Raw genomic sequence first — 19082 nt, 5'->3', positions numbered from 1 at the left:
AACATATTGAGGGGATTGTGTCGAACAGCCGCGCTAACAAAACTACGCATGTTCAGTGCCCACTCGCGGCCAGGTTATCTACTTCGGAAATGATTACGCTTTAGGTAGTCATCTATGTCGACTGAAGAGTCTATTCTCTCAGTTACTATCACGTTTCTCATTAGCGACACGGGTGTTTCTGTCATTCAGGACCAGCGGGCAATTGTCGCTGAAGCAGCACCACATTATCATCTAGGTAATAGCAAATAAATATGAGACCGAGGTATCTTGAACAAATTTTATTCTTTCATTGAGAAGTACGAGTTGCATCCATTCATACTGAACAGCTGATACATGCATATCGAGGCATTAGAACGCATTTTTAAAAGCGGTCTCGCTAGAACTCATATGATCCCTTCTAAAAACATGCCAACTTCTAGCTTTTTATCACAGCATGACGAATGTATTGGATAAGGGGACCAAGAAGCACGATCGAATTCCCAATTTAACCACAAGAAGGGCTCAAAACTATACATGACTGACGTACCGGCGATTATGGTACTGTTGAATCTACCATCAAGGTCGGGACAGCTTCATTATACTGCCTCGGTAGCAGCTTAACCCATCGGAGAAACGAACATGGAATGATTGCTTTTAGGAAGTTACTATCTTCTTCATCTTATTCCTCCACCACCACTCACGTTTCTTGAATTCATCAAGGCATAGAAAGACGTCTAGACTTACCTGCGCCGGTCACCAACTGACTTCCCTGTATAGACTACCGTCACCGGTGCGACTGTTTCCTGCAGAAATTCTTCCCTTCGTTCTCCTTTCTGGACTTCCATAACGATAAGAAAGATTTGCGCCTACTTCGCATCTACATCTACCCTAGACGGCCAAACCTCCAGAATGGCGATGGCGGCCAGATGCATCGATAATCTTGAAAGGTAAGGCAGCCCTAAAAAGTCCAAGTACGTTTATTTCTGCAAACGAGGGCATTTTCGGCTCAAGTCGGCCAAGTCTCAGCGTCATCTATTATCCCCATTCCAACTACGCAGGCGACCAGTACTCTTATGTGTACCACCATGCCGTCTTTCACTTCATTTGTCGTCCCTGCTTTCGCCCCAACCAATAGCTCGTTTACAAACTGTTCACTGACTTCGCCACAGCGTTCTGGCCTCCAGAGTAATCACTTTCCTCATTGGTCCCGAAAAACAGACATTCCACATCAACGAGCAGCTTGTCATCTCCTGCTCGGGGGTCTTTAAAAGGATGTTAACAAACGGTATGCGCGAATCGCAAGAAGGGGTCGTCGAGCTGGAAGACCAAGAGCCGCACATCTTTACGAGCTTCATTCATTATATTCTATATGGAAATTACGAAGCCTCCCAGAAGATAAGAGAGATGAAGATCACGGTTGAAACTGCGGACGAAGAGGCTCCAGTAAGAGCTAAAGGCCACTACGATTCCCTCACGAAGCACGTGTCGCAGATGCGACCATTGGTCGGTCCCACGATGCCTTACCTCAAGTACATGGAGTCGTTTTTATACCAAGGCGACGCAGGCAGGCTGTACGCCAAACCGTCAGGGCTTCCCACCAGCGAAAGCCCCGACCTGGAGAAAAGTTTAGACCCGTCGGCCGCCGACTCGCAATTCGGGCTCATAACCGCTCATCACGTCAAACTTTATGTCTTCGCCGATAAATACGACGTCGGCGAGCTGAGGCAACTCTGCCTTCACAGACTGCACAACACTCTGATACGCACGGGCCTGAGTGAAACCGGTTACCGATATCTTTTCGAGGCAATCGCCTTCACTTTTGAAAACACATGCCCCGGCGACAAGATCCGCAAGCTCTTTGTACAGACATGCGTCGCGGACTTGGTCCTGGTCCGCCACATGCCCGGGTACAAGGACCTGTGTTGCCAAGTCCCGGAGCTGGCGTACGAGATGATGATTGAGCTTCCCGAGTACTGGAATTCCCACATCTATGCTCTCCGTGACGTTGCTGGCAAGTTTCTGGACAGGTAGCTTACGAGGGCGGATTTGAGACGTAGCATATAATTACGCGCTATTTGCTGATTGGGGGGCGTCGCAGCCATGAGGGAGCTTCCGGTTGCGAGATGATATACGGGCAGCGGGATCGTTACATAAGATAATATCATGACGGACGCAGATGCATAGATGGAAGATCGGGAGTTGAAGTTGGGTTTGGCTTTTGCGTTTTTCAAACAATGTCCGTACAACATTTTTCTTAGCTTGAGCAAGCTATCATGACTGAATTGTCTGCCCACGAAAGTCTCATAGGCCTTCATAGTCCCTTCGGGACACGGTCACGTTAGAGCACGTGGACCCGCCCCTCGCTGCACTGGGGACTCGGAAGCATTCGTTCGGGCAAGGCGCGCTGGCGTTGTATTGCCTCGAGAACAGGGGGTCTGTTTCGTTGGTCAGGATCTGCCCGGTCATGACGGTCTGGTAGCCGGGAAGCTGGCGAGACTGCTGGAAGACGTCGTACTGCGAGGCTTTGGTTAGCACCGTGGGATTCTAGAACCAAAGGATTGGTGTTCATACGTTGCTGAGGGTCATCACGCCCCAGCCGACGTTGTAGTTGTGCTGGATCGTGGTTCCGTAGACGTATTCTAGCGGGATCAAAGTTAGTCCTCGTCCCCGATGGTCATCCCGTGCCACCTCAGCTCACCTTTGAAACCTGCCCATCGAATAGCACTCGCGCACTGCGGGGGATATGTCAGCTGTCAGGTCTCATGTGCTATTGGGGGGCGAGAGCAGTACCATCGGGCACGACTCGGCGTTCGTGTAAATGGAAAGGTCTCCCCACGCGGCGAAGATCTCACTGCCAGCAGGTCAGGCCGAGGAAATATTCCTGGAAGAGTTTGCTTGATTCGCCTTACGTAGGTGTCATGCCCTGCTTGGTAACCTTGGCCGTGCAGGCATTGATGGCTGAAATCTCTCCGTGAACTGCTCGAGTGTCAATCTAGGTCCATGCTTTCGTTCCTGAGACTGCGTACTTGTCGGGTCTCCGGTTCTGAAGTTGGCTCCTTCACAGACGACTTCGTCACTAGTATGGTTCACGATGATGGCACCGAATGCGGCGAAAGGGCAGCTGAGAAAGGGATGTCAGTATAGGAAGATAAGGGCGTGCTGCACTCCAGAAGGGGGCGTACGGCCCGCTTTGCCGGTACAGCGCCTCGTTTGTCTGGGGCCCTGTTAGCAACTTTGACGATGATCATTCTCCAGGAAGTAATAGGTGTGCTGACCTTTCGCATGTATTCAACTCTCTTTTCGGCGGGGATCGAGTTGACCGTGAGACCGGACATGTCCTGGTCATCGTAAGGAATCACAAAGTGTGCCCGGGACAAGCCCAGGAGACCTAACGTCAAAAACAAAGTTGATCCAAGCATTGTTTCGGTCCTAGGACTCGGCTTTGTGTAATAGAAGCTGTCGAGCAGAATCTGAACGCAGAACGGGAGGACTCGGCTGAAGACTCGAACCTTTATACACGCCGCATGATAGCGATGCAAACAAAGATTGACGAAATGCCACAAAGAGATAAGCATGACCGGGAGACAATCGGAGAACCGCGGGGATCCTGATCTCAACCCAGTCGAGATGCTGGATTACTCGCACCGGGAATCGGAATTGAAGCCATCGCCGCCATGCGTATCTCCGCAAAGGCCCACCGCGGTGGGGCCGGCAAAGTGTTAGCTTAGCGCCTCTTCTTATCTTTTGGGCCATGCGGTGACTTGACTGCATGATGCTGTTGGCTTGACGGGTAGCTGGGTCTGGGGGTCCTGAAGAATAGGTAACATGCGGGCCGAGGGTTCTGGAGTTGGCGAAACCAGATATTGACTAGCTTACTGGAATCCTCCAGGATTGAGTCGGGCTTGGAACACGGCATCGATCCCGGTCGGACAAAAGCCGATCACTCAGACGGCGCTTTCAAATGACTTTGCCATGGAATCGATCTGTGTGAAGGAACTGATGTGTTGATATTATATGCTTCGGTAGCGCACTCTCGGCTCCCGCTCTTCGACGAGGTTCCAAGCCTCCCTGTGCCTCCAAGAAAGCCGAGGCTCTTCCGGCTATGAAGTGGATCCGGATAAGTCTCACAGCCTTCACTTTGAATCTTCTTCGGATCCTGCCGAGAAGCTCTCTATTCTAGGTTTTGCGAGCATGACGTCCTCGATGAGCCCGCGGAAGTTTCAGATTGAGTTCGTACTCGGCTTCAGGGTCGGTTGTAATTGATTGGCCTACCAATTGCGAGGTCGACGTGACAACACCCGCCGCCCAGGGTATATATGTATGTACAGTATCCGTACTTGTAGGTATCCGTAAGTGGGTAGGTATTATGTACCGAACCAACCCCGCCCCGTTACGTTGAATTGTAACGTCGGCTCATATAACGAACATCTCATAGCTGTTGCATCCTGCATCCTGCATCCTGCGTCCAAGCAACAACCCAACTCACCCCATCTCAACCTCACGCAGTAGCACCGCGCTCAACCATGGCTGAGGATCAAAACACCACAGACGATGCCTACCGCATCGAAAAGAAGCCGCTCTTGACAGCAGTCAGGCACGGGGCCACGGCCTTTGCGGTCCAGAACCTCTTTGCCGCGCCCATCAACTTCGTCCGTGATGCCCAAGCATACCTCATGCCGCCTGAGGACCGACCTGCGCTCGTTAAGACGTACGAGTGCAGACCCAATCTTCCAGTCAGGCAAGTCGAGTCGAGTCAAATGCTTTTCGCGCGTACCGTACTGCCGGGACTTTCCGACTGACAGCTTTCAGAATCTTCTTCCCCAAGGACCATGACACAACGTCCAAGGACCAGCTACCCGTTCTCTTCACAATACACGGAGGCGGTTTCGTTGTCGGAACCCCCAACGACAACGACAACTGGAATCAGACATACGCCTCGCAGCACCACTCTGTCGTTATCGGCCTCAACTACGCCAAAGCTCCCGCCAATCCATTCCCCAAGCCAGTCTACGACTGCGAGGCCCTCTTTCTCGCCGCTCTGAACGACGAGTCGCTTCCATTGGACCGGACCAGGGTCGCTCTCCTCGGCTGGTCTGCGGGTGGCAATTTGGCCCTCGCAGCCTCACAGCTCGAGAGCGTCCGAAAACACCTAACTTGCATCGTTCCAATTTACCCCACGGTCGACCTTTCCATCGAGGCAGTGGAAAAGGCTTCGTCCCGCCAATACAAGCCCGAACTGGGCGGCTACCGCGCAAAAGACCGCGATTTTCTGCTCGACATCGCCCCGACCTTTGACTGGGCCTACAAAGTCCCGGGGGGAAGCAGCCGCGATCCCCTCATGAGCCCTTTCTTCGCTTCCAGGGACGCGCTGCCGAAGCGCCTATTTCTCATCGCCTGTGAACTCGACCTGCTCGCCCACGAGGGCCAAAGGCTCATCCACAAGCTTGCGGGCCGTCCCCCCCCGCCGACGACCGTCGGAAAGCAGGAGACTGCGGGAAAGGGGGAGCTCATCTTGGACGATGAGAGGTTCCACTTCGAGGTTTCAAACGCCGACGGGAGTGTATACCGGTGGCTATTGGTACCCGACACCATCCACGGCTTCGACCAGAACATGGAGGCACTTGTTCGCGAACCCGCATTCATTGAAGACGCCAAAATCAAGACGCAAAAAACTATCAAGATCATTGGTGAATGGGTACTGCAAGCTCCCCCAATCAGCGCGGCCTAGGTAGTGTTTTGTTGTTCAATCGTCTGTCAAGGTTGCATGACACATCATGCCATAGCGGCGTGGTCACTACGGTTTGATCGGCTTTTTGTGAAGATACTTGCCGAGGGACGGTTTTTTGCTGCTGCAGCTGGGCAGTTTTCACCAGTTTCTCTCCTTCTTTTACAATATTTCTTGCTTCCTTGTATTTTGCAAAGCCACAGATGCAGTATTAGATGTTGTCAGTAAGTTGTTGTCGAATGCAAACAAAACCGAAAAGAATGTCAATAGTATCTGCCTCAATGTGAATTAAGTCATCAGCTCAAGGACCACAGACTCTGAAATGTACTCCAGGGATGCTGAGTGACTGGGTACTCAGCACCTCTGCCTATTCACTGCAAAAGCAACCAGTCGAGATAAATCAACGCATCTCCACTTCTGCAACCTTTGCGCCGGCTGGGCACTCCACTCCTATCAGCTTCAACCCGTTCATAGCATCGCTAAGATGATCTTTATAGCAACCACACCCAACAGATTACATACAGCAGAAACGATTAGGGTTTTTTTTTTTCGAAACCACAGGCCTAAACAGAACGAAATATGTGTGCTTGTGAGTATAAAGGTCTATAGATGCAGCTCTACTTGTGGAATCGACTTTGTATTCAAAAGGGCTAAAGTGCAGTCGTAAAGTAGGTTCTAAACTTCTAACTACTAATTCATATAGAGCAAGACATAGAAAATAAGTGTTAATAGATGCCACTATTACTCCCTGCTACAGAGAGCAAAGGACAGCAAACAAGCCTAAACGAGCAGTATTAACACAAGAGCCACTAACAGATCTAGACTGCTTGTCACCTTAATAAGGTTTCTAGCATCCTATAACGATAATGCCTATTCTTCCTAGACTGGCAAGTTGCATGGTCCTAATCTGATGTTTAAAAATACAGGAAAAGAACCAGCTTGTCCATAGACTTACGACCCTAAGACTAGCAGCTTTAGATTATATCTGCATAGGGTATAATAGTTAAGTTAGGGAATTCTTAGTTATAGTACATCTCTTGTATATCTTTACTCTAGAATTCCTTAAACAGAGCTTTACCTATTATAATATAGTATATTATTAAACCTAAATGTTGTATAAACGACGTTGTTAATTGCAAGCAGTAATTAACGCCATATGTACGTACTACGTACAACACTAAACTAAAGAGGCTAGTTTTAAGTATTAGTCTCTACTGTAAAGAGCAGTCTAGTGTAGGGGCTGCATACTAAGTACTAGGGCTGATCTTAGTGTAAGCGCTGTTAACAGAGGATCTAGGAAAGTCAATAGTTTTAAGACAAAGATAATTATCTAGGAGGAAATTATACAGCCTAATATTATAATAAATAATAACTAAACTATAGAGAAGCTAAATACACTTAATAGCCTTAGTTACTTATTATTTTTATTGTTCTATAGGCACGTCTACATAGGACTTAAGATAGTCTTTAAGTGTTCTATTAGGCATATCTTCTAAAGTTAGGGTGTATTTGTCTAAGTTCTAGGCCTTATTTTTAACTAAATTAAGATGTTTACTAAAATAATTATATATTTTGGCTTCTATAGCAATTCTGTAGCGTCGCTACTAGGCGCGGTTGCTGCTAGGCTAGGATGTCTTGATAATAGTACTATAAGGTAAGCGCTCTACATAAGATGTTAAGCTGATTGCAAAAAGCTCGCCCTTTTGGTTCAAAGATAGAATTTCATTGTTATGGCTGTCTTGTGTGTAAAGAGCCAAGTTTGGTCTTGGAGGGCTTTCGAACATGGCAGGACGCAAATTTAAGAGGTGATGGTTGAGCGTTTACAGTAGCTCAGGTGGAAGAAGGAGATTAAAAAGAGATTAGGAGGGTGTGATGCCTTCAGGGGCACGTTTGGGATGGAGGAGGCGGTAAAGCAACAGTTAACTAAAGCCTCCGGTGCAAGTTAGTGACAAAGGTATTAGGGTGTCATCGGTATGTATTGAAGTGCGTATCTAGCGAATAATTGGTGGCCCTCTTGACATGTTCGAGGTACCAACTGGAAGTAACCCTGGCATAGAGACATCCCAAACCCCGCCAGCCAGGCGCTGGTTGGAGAAAGTTGGTTTTATTTCGATCAAAGACTCTGAAGGTACTCCAGGAATGTTGAGTGACTGAGTACTACGGGCATATCAAAATACTCTTAAGCTGGTGTCCTCCAGGCCTCTTTTCAAAGTAATGTACGAATTTCTCACGACGTAAAAGAGGCTTTAACAAACCCATGCGTTCATGAATGTGTGCGTTCTGTAACCGTCGCCGTACTGATAAGTACATAACATAACTGAGCAGGGAAAGGGCTCAGGCTCCTTGATTAAGTTACCATCGATTACGAAAATAGCGCCACAATGAAAGCAGATTTAGTAAACCATGCCCATATGATAGGTCATACTGTTGCCCAGATTGACTGCACTAGCTCGCTTATGGGGGTCTAGAGCGATTCTAGTCGCTACTAACGTTTGATTACCAGGGTCCATAGGTTGATTGGTTCTGCCAAGACCTTGACTTATACAGGAAATCCTCAATATTCTGGTCATTGCAGTTCAGAGTCATTGAATACATTCGTCACTCACTATCTGCGATTCCCATGGGGTCTATAGCCTCATATTGGAGCTTCTGTCGGCGACGACTCTCAGTCTTGGCTGGTCAATTCAGCAGTGAATGAGCTCCAGACCGACTGGACCAACAACAATCCGCTTCTCTTGGAGTTTTAAATGGAAAGCCAACCACACTTTCATGCTCAAAGGCTAGCTCTGTACTACAGTCCCTCGTGGTGGGACTCTCAAGTCGACCAAGTAGTCGTCTACCGCTCGCGATGCATCACCACGCAAGAGATAACTCGTATGGCCAGATCCTTCTCTTAGAAGCAAGGTCGCGTTCTGAAACTCCTCCACCATGCCCACCGCGTATACCAAGCTCGTTGCGGGGTCGAATCTGGAATGGACCATCAGTACCGGGTTCTGCGTGCCTTTGACGCTCAGAGCCGTCCGCGGGTTCGTGATGTTGACGGGATACCCGGTGCAGTCGACGACTCTGCGCCAGAACTCGCCCATCCCCGGCGTGGTCGTGAATGTTCTCGTCATCTCTGCGACCTGCTGGACTTCGATGTGGTCTTTCGCCGCGAAGAAGTGCCCGTCCTGGCACTGCACGGTCGTGATGGACAAGGAGCGCGAGTCTGTGTAAACGTCTCCGGAAAGGAGGCCCGGGACGAAGTAGGACCCGTTGCCGGACGCCGCATTTTTAAGTTCCAGAGCAAAGTTCTTGCGCTTTTCAGCGAACTGCAGCGTGGAACGAGCGGCACCGATGACGTTGTTGGGCGTGGCTGTGGAAAGGCACCCGGTCTTGGCCGTCCCGTCACATTCGACGGCCTTGAGGTTTCCCGCGGCGGCGACTTCGAGAGCCTTGCTCCACGTCTTCCTGATATCCTGGCCTCCGTCTCCGCAGTTGGTGGCGCTGGACTCGCAGAATCGGAAGAAGTCCTGGATGGTCGCGTCCAACGACGTTGCCTGCGTCATGATGTTTGATGCATATGCGCCTGTATGCTGCAACATCCCGTCAAGTGCCATGGCTCGTATTGCGGTCGGAAAGAGGGCGGCATACTGGGCACCTAGCTGGGTCCCATACGATATTCCAAAGTAGTTCATTGGCTCGTTTCCCATCGCTATAATGACATTAGTCCGTTGGGGGAAAAGGTACCAAGAAGCAGCCCCAGTTATCGGGAGAGAGACCGTACTCACCAACGCGCACGGATTCCATGTCTTTGGCTACCGAGATTGTGTCCATGTTATCGAACACGGGGCCAGTCATGGTGCGGCAGGACTCTCCGACAGCCTTGTTGTAGTCGAACAGCTGTTGGAACCCTTCCGGTGTGGTGGCATCAAACTCCCTGGGCGGGTCGACCAAGTTCATGTCGCATTTCTGCGGCGTGCTCAGGCCAACGCCCCGGGGGTCCATCCCGATGATGTCGAACTTTTGACGTACTGCGTCGCTGATGTAGATTTTCTGGCTGGCCATCCGCAGCACCATGCTCGATGCTGCTCCTCCCGGCCCTCCAGGGTTCACAAACAAGTTGCCGATGCGCTCGCCTTGTGCAGGCAACTTGACGATGCCCAGCTGAACTTGCGGACCGCTGGGGTCGTTGTGACTCAAAGGGACCGAGAAGTTGCTACATTGCAAAGCCGAGGTGAAGTTGCTCCCTTTGAATGGCTGGATATCACCAGGGCAAGCAGCCCATTCTATGATGTCCCGGTGAGCTGGCCCGATAGGTTGAGGGACCTTGACGGCTGTTACGGTGACGAGAAAGGCGGCGGCAAGGCCTACGGTCAGACGGGGGTGTGGCGGTTGTACCATACTGATTTGAAATGACCATTAGACCATGGACAATATATTAGTGTCAAATCACCATCGTTCTATTGCCAAGAATTGAGGCCATGATCGTACGCAATATGGGTGGCAAGCTCCAATAAATACCATTCAATCAAGGGAAAAGCCAGATCGACCCCCTGATTGAGTCCATTGGCAACTTAATTTATAGTAGAGTATCACTTTGCGACCTACTTAACCAAAGGTACCATTGCATTTTGCTCCCCCTTAGCAATAGAGACTTTCGCCCTGTTGTACATAACGACAACTGTTGGCTGTGCAATTACTGCAGATATGGTGAAACAGCTGGGAGCAAAAGAAGGTTTATAAGTCTTCTCTAGACCCCAGTCACTAGTGCAACTGATTCCATGCACCCTTGTTTTCTCAGCCAATCGGATGTTTCAAAATACCCCATGGACAAGGCTTGACGGCGGAAACAAACGGGCGGCCCATCTAGCAGGTTCGGTTGGGAGGTTTGTGTGAGTTAGACGCGCGTTCTCAGGGCCTGGATGCTTGCTTGGTGTATAACAAGCTGATGTCACTGCGTTTTACGGCATTTGATGAGGTTTGTGGAGCCGGTAGCAGTAGCCGAAGTCAATCTCTATCCGCTGCGCGGCTGGTGTCTTCATACTTCTTGGCCCAGAGCGCCCACGCCATGCAGTCATTCATAATCCCTCCGCGGATATAACGGAGGTGCGCAAGGGAAAACTGCTTGCGGATGAACAAGCAGGCGTCCGAGACCATATCGAAAGACTGCTCCATCAGGGCTTTCCGTTCTGCCCTCGTCATTTGCCACATGGGCATGGCCAGGCCCTGCAGCCGAGTCACGTGAAATTGGGAGAATCCAAGTAGTACGTTGTTTCCACCGTGCCGTACATGTATGCTTCTTTGCCGATATGGGACGCGCGTTCAGCCCAACCAGCTGCTTGCGCAGGATCAGCGGGACTCCGCAGAACGCCAGCTCAGTTCACAAGCTCAAACTTTACGCCCCGAAGCCACAATCTTGATGAGAATTCCACTGGTGGCATAGCCGGTCAGGTAACCCTGAGATGGATCTTGGTTGTTATTGCAGTTGTGAATTGCGAAGTTGGGCTGCCCCACACACCAGTGACACCACTTATACCCTGGATAGGTGGCTATGCTAAAACATTTGCGAGTTTTCTGCATGAGTTCGTGAAATGTTGCTAGATAAAACCAGGGTCTGCATTCTCCGGGCCTTTTTTGAAGAGGAAAAGAAACCATAATGATGAAAACTCACTAGGACGAAAGCATGTTTACTTAGAGCGCCGGGTAGTCAGCTGCACTGCGACTTAGTGGTACTTTTGCATTCCATATGCGAAGCAGGTTGTGGCAATTTTGGGGGCCAGGTGGTCCGCCTCGACTGAGTCTCAAAAGTGTTTCTGTTCAGCTCTAATTATCCCCCTAAGATAGCTTCGGCCTCTATTTCAAGCAGAAGAAATAAGATTATCCTGTCTTTCCGTTGATACCAACATTGAACCTGAGTCGAAGCAATTGGGGGCGAGAAACCTTGAAAATGGAACGCAGTGGCGGCTCTTCAGCTACGCCCAGACTGTCAGCTGCGAGGCCTCTAGCCCGGTCTAGATGGTTCAGAGTCTGTCGTCGTCCATGACTGAGCCTTGGAATCCATGTTGGTTCCAAAGCCCCCTATCAGTTTGGACTGTCCTGTTTTGTAGTCCAAAGAGCGGACACAAATCTTTCTGAAGCTCTTGCTGGCCTCGTATGTATATATACTAGTGCCGATGCTCACGTCTTCTTACCATGGATCTTGTCCTTACTTAAACCTAGAAAGCATACCGAGCCATCTCTTGCATCATCTTACAACATGTCGAGTCTTAGCTATCTGAAGAATTTGCCTCACCTGCCTGACAATGGTGCAAACGCACCAAATGGGGAATATGTGACATCCTCGAATTTCGCGACGTCTCTAACGTCTATTTCATCGAAAATCGAGTACAAGGTCTGGTTTTGAACCAAGGTAGATCATTTTGCCACTTGATTACAAAATGAAATCCACATACTAAAATATTCCATATTTATAGAGGCTTGACCAGTCAATCATCGATAGGATGAAGAGTATTCAACTTTCTACTGAGGCGCGTGGTCAAGAATGGTGCGACAATCCTTCAGCCGGTCTATGGACATGGTTTGAGATAGCAATCATGGAGGACGACAAGTCGGATAGCCCTCGGAGGGAGAAAGACATCGAACTCACGTGGAAAAGCCACGAGAAGAAGCTTGGTATCGAACCAGCATGCGTGCGCAAAGCCTCCGTTCTAATTGCATTTATTCGTTCACGGATAAACTCTGTATATTCAGGCTAACTCAGCTTGCCTCCCAAATAGGATTCCGGCTTAAAATTTGAAAGAGGAAGAGAGCATGAGATGTTTGGACTTCTCAAGGTAACCTCAGACGGCCTCTCTATTCTGTCTAACGATACTACGGTGTAAACTAACTATGACCTAGGAAGGCAACGTTATTGCCGTTCGTCTTTGTGCTCGTTTCGCAGGATGGTCCCTACACGCACTGAAAGGCCACCTCATTGTGGAGTTGGGCAACCAAGGTAAAGCAAAGATCAAAATTGTGTCAGGTTTCCGTGTTACTAAAAACAATCCGCTAGACATGCAACTTCCAGTTCATCTTAGTCAGACCATTTCCCAGGTCAAGTATACAACAAGCCATATACGAAATCAACAAGACACTTTACCCCAACGTTGAGGATGATAACCCTCCCTCCGTTCCGGACACTGTGTACCATGCTGGCGTTGTTAATGAAAGCAACGGGAGTGGACCCCCGCTCCGGGTACTTGCCTTGGGTACGTTTTCCATGCTGTTAATCGAATCAATGTTATTCGCATGAGTACGGGAACAATGCAGTGATGCTGATGCCGACTATTCAAGACGGTGGTGGGATCCGTGGCTTAGAGACACTCATCATCCTGGACGAGATCATGAAGGCGGCGTTCCCAGGACGGGACGTCAAGCCTTGTAAAGTATTCGATATGATGGGAGGCACCAGTACAGGAGGTTACGTGAAATCCATCTCTTTGCCGTTTCGCATGGGATCACTGACAGCCTTTCACGGCAAGTTTGATTGCAATCATGCTTGGACGCCTCGAGATGAGCGTGGAAGATTGCATCACCGAGTACGAGAAGCTCATGGGTCAAATATTCCCCAAACACATCGTTGATTCCGCGGTGAGCAACGTGAGCAAGCTTGGCGATTTCCTCGGGTTACCTGGTTTCGTGAAATCGGGGGTCCGCCTGATCTCCTCGCCATTCGCGAAAACTGCCGGTAAACTGGAAACGGTAGCCCGTGTTATGTTTACCGGGGGCAAATGGGAGGCCCGCGAGTTGGAAAGGGTCATCAAAGACCTGATTGAGAGAAAGTTGCCCGAGCGAGAGGAAGGTGCTGATGGAATTCTCCTTGTCCCAAAGAGCCCTAATTCCGGGTGCAAAGTGTAAGTCACAACTAAGCTGTCAAGGTCATCTCATCTGACTTTCAAAGGTTCGTCACTGCGGTCAATATGGAAAAGGGTAACGTCCAGCCGCCAGTACTACTTCGTTCATATGAAAATCCCCGCGAGAAGTCAGAGCTGCCGGAAATCAAGATTTGGCAAGCAGCTCGCGCCACATCCGCGGCGCCGACGTACTTTGAGCCTCTGACAGTTGATGGGTACAAATTCGTCGATGGAGGCTTGCAGGCCAACAATCCTTTGGGATGGTGAGTAATATTTATCGTTCTCCCTTTACGTCACTACTATGTCAAAAGTGACCGGATAATAGACGCTTTACTAATCCCTCAGGCTCTGGAATGAGGTCATCACCACCTTTGGAGCGGAGCGCGCAACAGCCTGCTTCCTGAGTCTTGGCACCGGGGTTCCGCCAGTCCAGGAACTCCCTTCTGCTCAAACTGATCTCTCTGACCCGGGCAAGCCGATTGGCATGATCGCCGGATTGGCCGGAATTGCAACCAACACTGAAATCGTGAACACGCTTTTCCGATCACTCATCAATGCACTCGCACCGGCCGTGGGTAAAAAGAAGTATTGGCGCTTCAGTGTAGGCGATGGCCTATGCGACTGGGTCAAGGTCAACGGGGTCCAAAAGTGGCGGATCACGAGCCCCAAAGTAGAGACGAAGGAGTACATCGCCATGGACGATCCCACGATGAAAGACAAAATCAGAGACTTGGCTCAGGCATACATCAATAGCCCCGAGGGCAAGGTCATGGTTAAAGAGTGCGCAAACGCTCTATCAAGTGTCAGTACGCCGTGGTAATGGCGGCGCTTTGGACAAGGGAGAGGCCATGGTGTTCAAATCCACCAAATGCCATGTCGGGTCCTCGTGTCTCGACATTCGTCTTTAACGCCATTCTCCTTAAATTTCGTTTTTCTTCTGACTTTTTACCTCTCATTACTTCTCTCACTATTTTCTTTTGACTCGACCTTGAAGTGGCGGGCAAGCCTTGTACTGAGAGACAAGATGCCCGGGGAAGGGGGAAGTCCTACTGGGTCTAATAAGATATCTGAAGGGATTTGAAGTAATGGCTGTCCAGTAATCAAATGGTGTCTTTTATATGAATTGAAGGGCCTATTGAAATGGGACACAATATGGAAAGCTACAAACCGAAAATAATATAAAACATGTGATGTCCCTTTATAATCCCAAGAGCTATCGACGATTGATAATAATACTAGCTCTGGGCAACCAACTCAAACGTGAGCACTAAATTTAACCTGGACTTCATATTGTGTGCTAAGCAGCTGGTCATACTTGTGTACTAAAACACAAATGCCCCTTTGTTATGCACCTACTCATGCTACTTATTTTATTTGAATCATAAATGTTAAGGCTCCTGTGCCCGCTTAACTGGCGATACGAGTATATCGCCAGCATTACCGTCTTTGCCCCAGATCGATGACTTTTCGTCATGTTTATGTCCTCCGCTGAGCGCCGGCCAGCAGCAGTAAATTTCGCGCGAAGAAGTCGTCAAGTCTACGTGAACCATATTCCCGATGGGTAACCCGGGACATTTTCATTTTGACGAATCGAGAATTGGGCGAAATAAAGTGGGAATGGATAAGTGTTATTAGCTAGCACCTGATGCAATACCATACAGCCCATTCAATATAAAATCCCTGACGCTTGGTCTTGCTGAAGGGCAATCATAGCCAACAGCTGCGTATCGGGTGTTTACGTATCATGATATTTATGTCCCGGGTAAACTCCACTAGGCCGCTTATAAGGATCCAGAGCGACTATATTCATCAATGCTACGGCTTCGAATGAATATGTGTACCATGTCACCGTTCACTAACATGTGTCTGCATATATAAATATGCAGTTGCATCCGGAGTGGGTGGCTATAGTCCAGCTCTGACTCACCATCTCTCTTAACATCCTCACCATCATGACTATTCTCACGCACGCCATCGCCCTGCTTGTTATCATCCACATCAAGCTCAATATATTCATTCTCTGGCAGCAATTGGTCGGATTCTCCAGACCTAGGTGGCTCACAGTAAAATGATCCCGGAGATCAAGATAGTCCAAGAGTCCCGAATGGTCACAGAGGTCCCCGTCGCCCAAGAGGTCCTCGTTGCCCACGAGGAGGGGGCCCGGGAGGTCCAGAAGGCCCACATATCAACGCCAGGGGAAGCTTCAATAGGACTTGATGATGCCAAAGAGATGAATGAATTGATCCAATCCATCAGGAGAAGAGTAATACCTCACCACCCAAGGGTTATCAAACATGCTACTCGAGTAGACCCAGGGTGAACAGCACGGGAACAGCGAGTGATGGAATTGGAATTGGAACCAATGTATTGAGAATTAAGGGCAGGGGTCGGATCGGGAGGGACAATACCTGACAGAAATTGAGGTGGCTCAGCTGTCTAAGCCTACGCCACAAATCCGAAAGACCAAAAGAAAAGGAGAAGGGGAGAAGGGGAGAAGGGGATGAAGAGATTTAGTAGTGAACTTCATAACGGAGTTAGGGCCTTTCGGTTAGGCTCTTAGCCTTTGTGCCAGGCCTCTTGGGGTCAAGGTTTATACTGCGGACTTTCTTTACCTTCCTGTAATACCGCTGTGGTCACCTTTTATAGTATATTTCTTGTAACACTAGCCATGGTAAGGGTGGAAGGGGGCGACAATTGAAAAACAGTGACTATTCAAGCGCATGTTTCGAGTCTAAACTCGAGGATATACTGATCTAATTATCGAAGGGGCGTGGTTACTGCGTCGAGCATATTCCCCACACACCTCTTGTCACAAACCAAGGGTCGTCAGGCGACAAGAGATATGTGTAGGTAGATACGCATACTCACGGATAATAGACCCTGACATAGCCCTGGTAAAACTGGGACGTCTACTCAGGGACAGGGACACCCTGCTTGGCCTGGCTCCGTGGAGATGGAAAAAGAAAATTCGGTTCGTGGCATCAAGGAGTGTCGGATCAGTTTGCGATTAAACGTGTAATTAGAAACTAATGCCTACGGCGACTGTTGCTTCCTTGTGTTATCAACAGGAACCAAGTATATTATCTGCACAAAAAAGCCCAAGTGAGCTCAACGGCCCCCTCGCCACGCATCGACCCTTCACTTCCTCACCTCTGTGGTCCCCTGCACCGTCGTCCCACTGGCCATGTCAGGGGAACCCGCATGCTCCGGTCCGGGCTCCTGTCTGTTCAGGCTGCTCTCTCCTGCTTCCTTCTCGACCTTCTTCTTCACGTTGACATTATCAGCATCCAACTTCTCCTCGCCAAATGGCCCACTAGTCTTCACACCTTCCATGGAATCCGTGTCGTTTCCGTCCTTCACGTCGGTGTCCTTGACGGTGCTCGCTCGGCTCACGTTCGCGCTGTCGGGGCTCTCGGTCCTCAGGCCTAGATGCTTCTCAGCGACAGGGTCCTCCTTGTTGCCACCCTTCCAGTCGGCAGGCTTCATCTCCGGTACGGGCGAGTTGGTCGAGGGTTCCTTGATAACCTCGGCGTCCGTCGGCACGACCTCGTCGCCGCCGTCCTCGGCTCGTTGGGAGTCGGCGACGCGCCAGACCACAGCGATCCTGTCGAATGCGCGGGACCCCTTGCGGCTGGAGCCCTTGATGCCGTCCATGGCGTCCCAGTCGATGTTGAATACACCACTGGCGTCGGCTTTGCCGTCTTGTTCCGGCCCGTTGCCCTCAAAGAAGACGTTGAACCAGACGTGGGCGACGGCAGTCACCATTGTCAGTCCCATGGACGAGGAAGTGCGGTTGCGACGCTCGACGGAGATGTTGACGTCGCTGTTGGGAATTCTGATCGCCTCCTTCGGCTTGAGGATAACAGCCATGCCGCCAGGTTCACCATCTTCGCCTTCACTCGACTGGCCAGCGGGTTGGGCGTTTGATTGAGCTGCCACCGGAGCTTCAGTTTCGCTTCTCTTCGGGTTTGCGCTATGTTCCACACCGGGATCCCGGATAAGCGAAGCCGTCTTTGCAGCGCGCAGCTTGTTCGGCTCGTGCTGCAAAGGTGCGGAATCATCGTCCCCAGCCGGCTTGTCTTCGACCACTTTCTTCTCCGAGGTACTCTTGCGGGCGTTGTTCGTGTTTGTATGTTCTGAAAGCGGCGCCGCCTCAGGGGCCTTTTCGGCGGGCTTCACACCGACAGTCGCAATGTCAGTCATCATGCGGCCGATGCCACCTCCACTCGGCGTGTTGCCTTGTATAACGATTCTCTCGCTTTTCTTGAACGTGTGGAAGACCTTGATCTTCTTCCCCTCTTCGATGAAGCCCTCGACATCGAACTTGACGCCACTACGGAGTCCCCACACGTGAATCTCAACAATCTCGATGGCTCTGTCAATATACTTCTTCCCGCCCTTCGTCCACCGGTCAACATAGGTGATAGTCCGTAGCTGGCTGGGGATGGAAATGCCTGCGCCAAACTTGGGACGCATCCTCCTCTCCGTGAACCTTGTGAGAGCCTCCTCGGGCTTCCACCCGCACTCGGAGATGAGATAGCTACAGGACACAGTGCCGCTTCTGCCCTTGCCAGCCTTGCAATGGACGACCACGACTCTCTCGTTGTTGGCCTCGGCCGCCTCATCTGCGGCACCGACAGACAAGTCGCCCTTCTTAAGATCGCCTCCATGCAACCAGTTCCGCATACTGGCCATGATCAGGGGTATCAGGCGGAACGGCGGTGGGTGGTGATCGGGCCATGGGTAGTGGCGCACGCGACCGTATACCTCCTCATCTGGGTAGCCCGTGCCTTCGGCGCGAAACTCCCATATAGCCCAGTTGTCCTGGTGCTTTGAGTCGAGGAAGGTCACCAACCGGTCGAGGGGGTTCCTGTAGGCTCGTTGGGGGTATGTGCCGGACGGACCGGAGCTGGATGATAATTAGTTGCAGAGCACGGGTATCTGTCGTCTCTGAGGGAAACCATACGTTGCGATGATTTCGGAAGTGACATAGCAAAGGTCTAGATCCGACTCGGCGTGTCGTGCTCGTGGCCCGGCGACGATTTGTCGCAACAGAGAAGCCATGCTGCAAATGATGGGGAAGTGCGACGTGGAAGCGGAGCAAACGTCGGAACAGGGACGCGCGCCAAGGTAGCAGCAATGTATTGTTGCAGTGCCTTGTTATAGGCAAATGGGGGTGGGAGAAATCTGGTCAAGGTGCTCGTTCCTCATGACGATTGATTGTGTCGTAGCTACCACTTGGTCGCGTGCGGCAGCCAGCCTTGATGTTCGACCGACATAGAGCGAGAGGTCGACGTCATTCATGGTGGGGTGAACCGGGGGCAATGCAGTTGAGCTACGCCACTTTCGGCTGTGGCTAGAGGCCGTCTTTGCCCCGGGCAGCTTGGCAGCATGTGCTCAGCCCTCACGCTGCTCCGTTCCTCTTGATGAGGAGCGAAAGCGCGCCAATGTCACTGAATGATGCAGGCGACCTCCACCGATGTATGATTTTGTAGTGATGCGAA

General features: G+C 50.4%; 6 protein-coding genes across 6 annotated transcripts; 3 read left to right on the top strand and 3 right to left on the bottom strand.

The window, feature by feature from the left end:
• Positions 1–888: 888 nt before the first annotated feature.
• Positions 889–2010, top strand: GLRG_07267 (uncharacterized protein; the record flags this gene model as incomplete). The annotated part of the gene is made up of 2 exons (XM_008097952.1): positions 889–926; positions 1149–2010. 2 exons carry the CDS (start codon positions 889–891, stop codon positions 2008–2010), a joined length of 900 nt encoding a protein of 299 aa, XP_008096143.1.
• A 270-nt stretch (positions 2011–2280) lies between these two features.
• On the bottom strand, positions 2281–3398 carry GLRG_07266 (cytidine and deoxycytidylate deaminase zinc-binding region; the record flags this gene model as incomplete). Its single annotated transcript, XM_008097951.1, has 8 exons — positions 2281–2493; positions 2551–2618; positions 2678–2711; positions 2770–2830; positions 2889–2955; positions 3006–3100; positions 3162–3193; positions 3255–3398. The coding sequence occupies 8 exons, from the start codon at positions 3396–3398 to the stop codon at positions 2281–2283; spliced, it is 714 nt and encodes a 237-aa protein (XP_008096142.1).
• Positions 3399–4502: 1104 nt separating this feature from the next.
• Positions 4503–5707, top strand: GLRG_07265 (uncharacterized protein; the record flags this gene model as incomplete). The annotated part of the gene is made up of 2 exons (XM_008097950.1): positions 4503–4687; positions 4789–5707. 2 exons carry the CDS (start codon positions 4503–4505, stop codon positions 5705–5707), a joined length of 1104 nt encoding a protein of 367 aa, XP_008096141.1.
• Positions 5708–8484: 2777 nt separating this feature from the next.
• Positions 8485–10087, bottom strand: GLRG_07264 (uncharacterized protein; the record flags this gene model as incomplete). Its single annotated transcript, XM_008097949.1, has 2 exons — positions 8485–9398; positions 9475–10087. 2 exons carry the CDS (start codon positions 10085–10087, stop codon positions 8485–8487), a joined length of 1527 nt encoding a protein of 508 aa, XP_008096140.1.
• A 3132-nt stretch (positions 10088–13219) lies between these two features.
• On the top strand, positions 13220–14398 carry GLRG_07263 (patatin-like phospholipase; the record flags this gene model as incomplete). Its single annotated transcript, XM_008097948.1, has 3 exons — positions 13220–13578; positions 13626–13841; positions 13924–14398. 3 exons carry the CDS (start codon positions 13220–13222, stop codon positions 14396–14398), a joined length of 1050 nt encoding a protein of 349 aa, XP_008096139.1.
• Positions 14399–16716: 2318 nt separating this feature from the next.
• Positions 16717–18642, bottom strand: GLRG_07262 (dual specificity phosphatase; the record flags this gene model as incomplete). Its single annotated transcript, XM_008097947.1, has 2 exons — positions 16717–18487; positions 18545–18642. 2 exons carry the CDS (start codon positions 18640–18642, stop codon positions 16717–16719), a joined length of 1869 nt encoding a protein of 622 aa, XP_008096138.1.
• Between the last annotated feature and the right edge of the window lie 440 nt (positions 18643–19082).

Source organism: Colletotrichum graminicola (assembly GCF_000149035.1).
Source record: "Colletotrichum graminicola M1.001 genomic scaffold supercont1.29, whole genome shotgun sequence".
In the NCBI taxonomy this organism is placed as follows: domain Eukaryota; kingdom Fungi; phylum Ascomycota; class Sordariomycetes; order Glomerellales; family Glomerellaceae; genus Colletotrichum; species Colletotrichum graminicola.
Note: the sequence above shows the minus strand (reverse complement) of the source record. Positions and strands in the feature narration are given on the sequence as shown.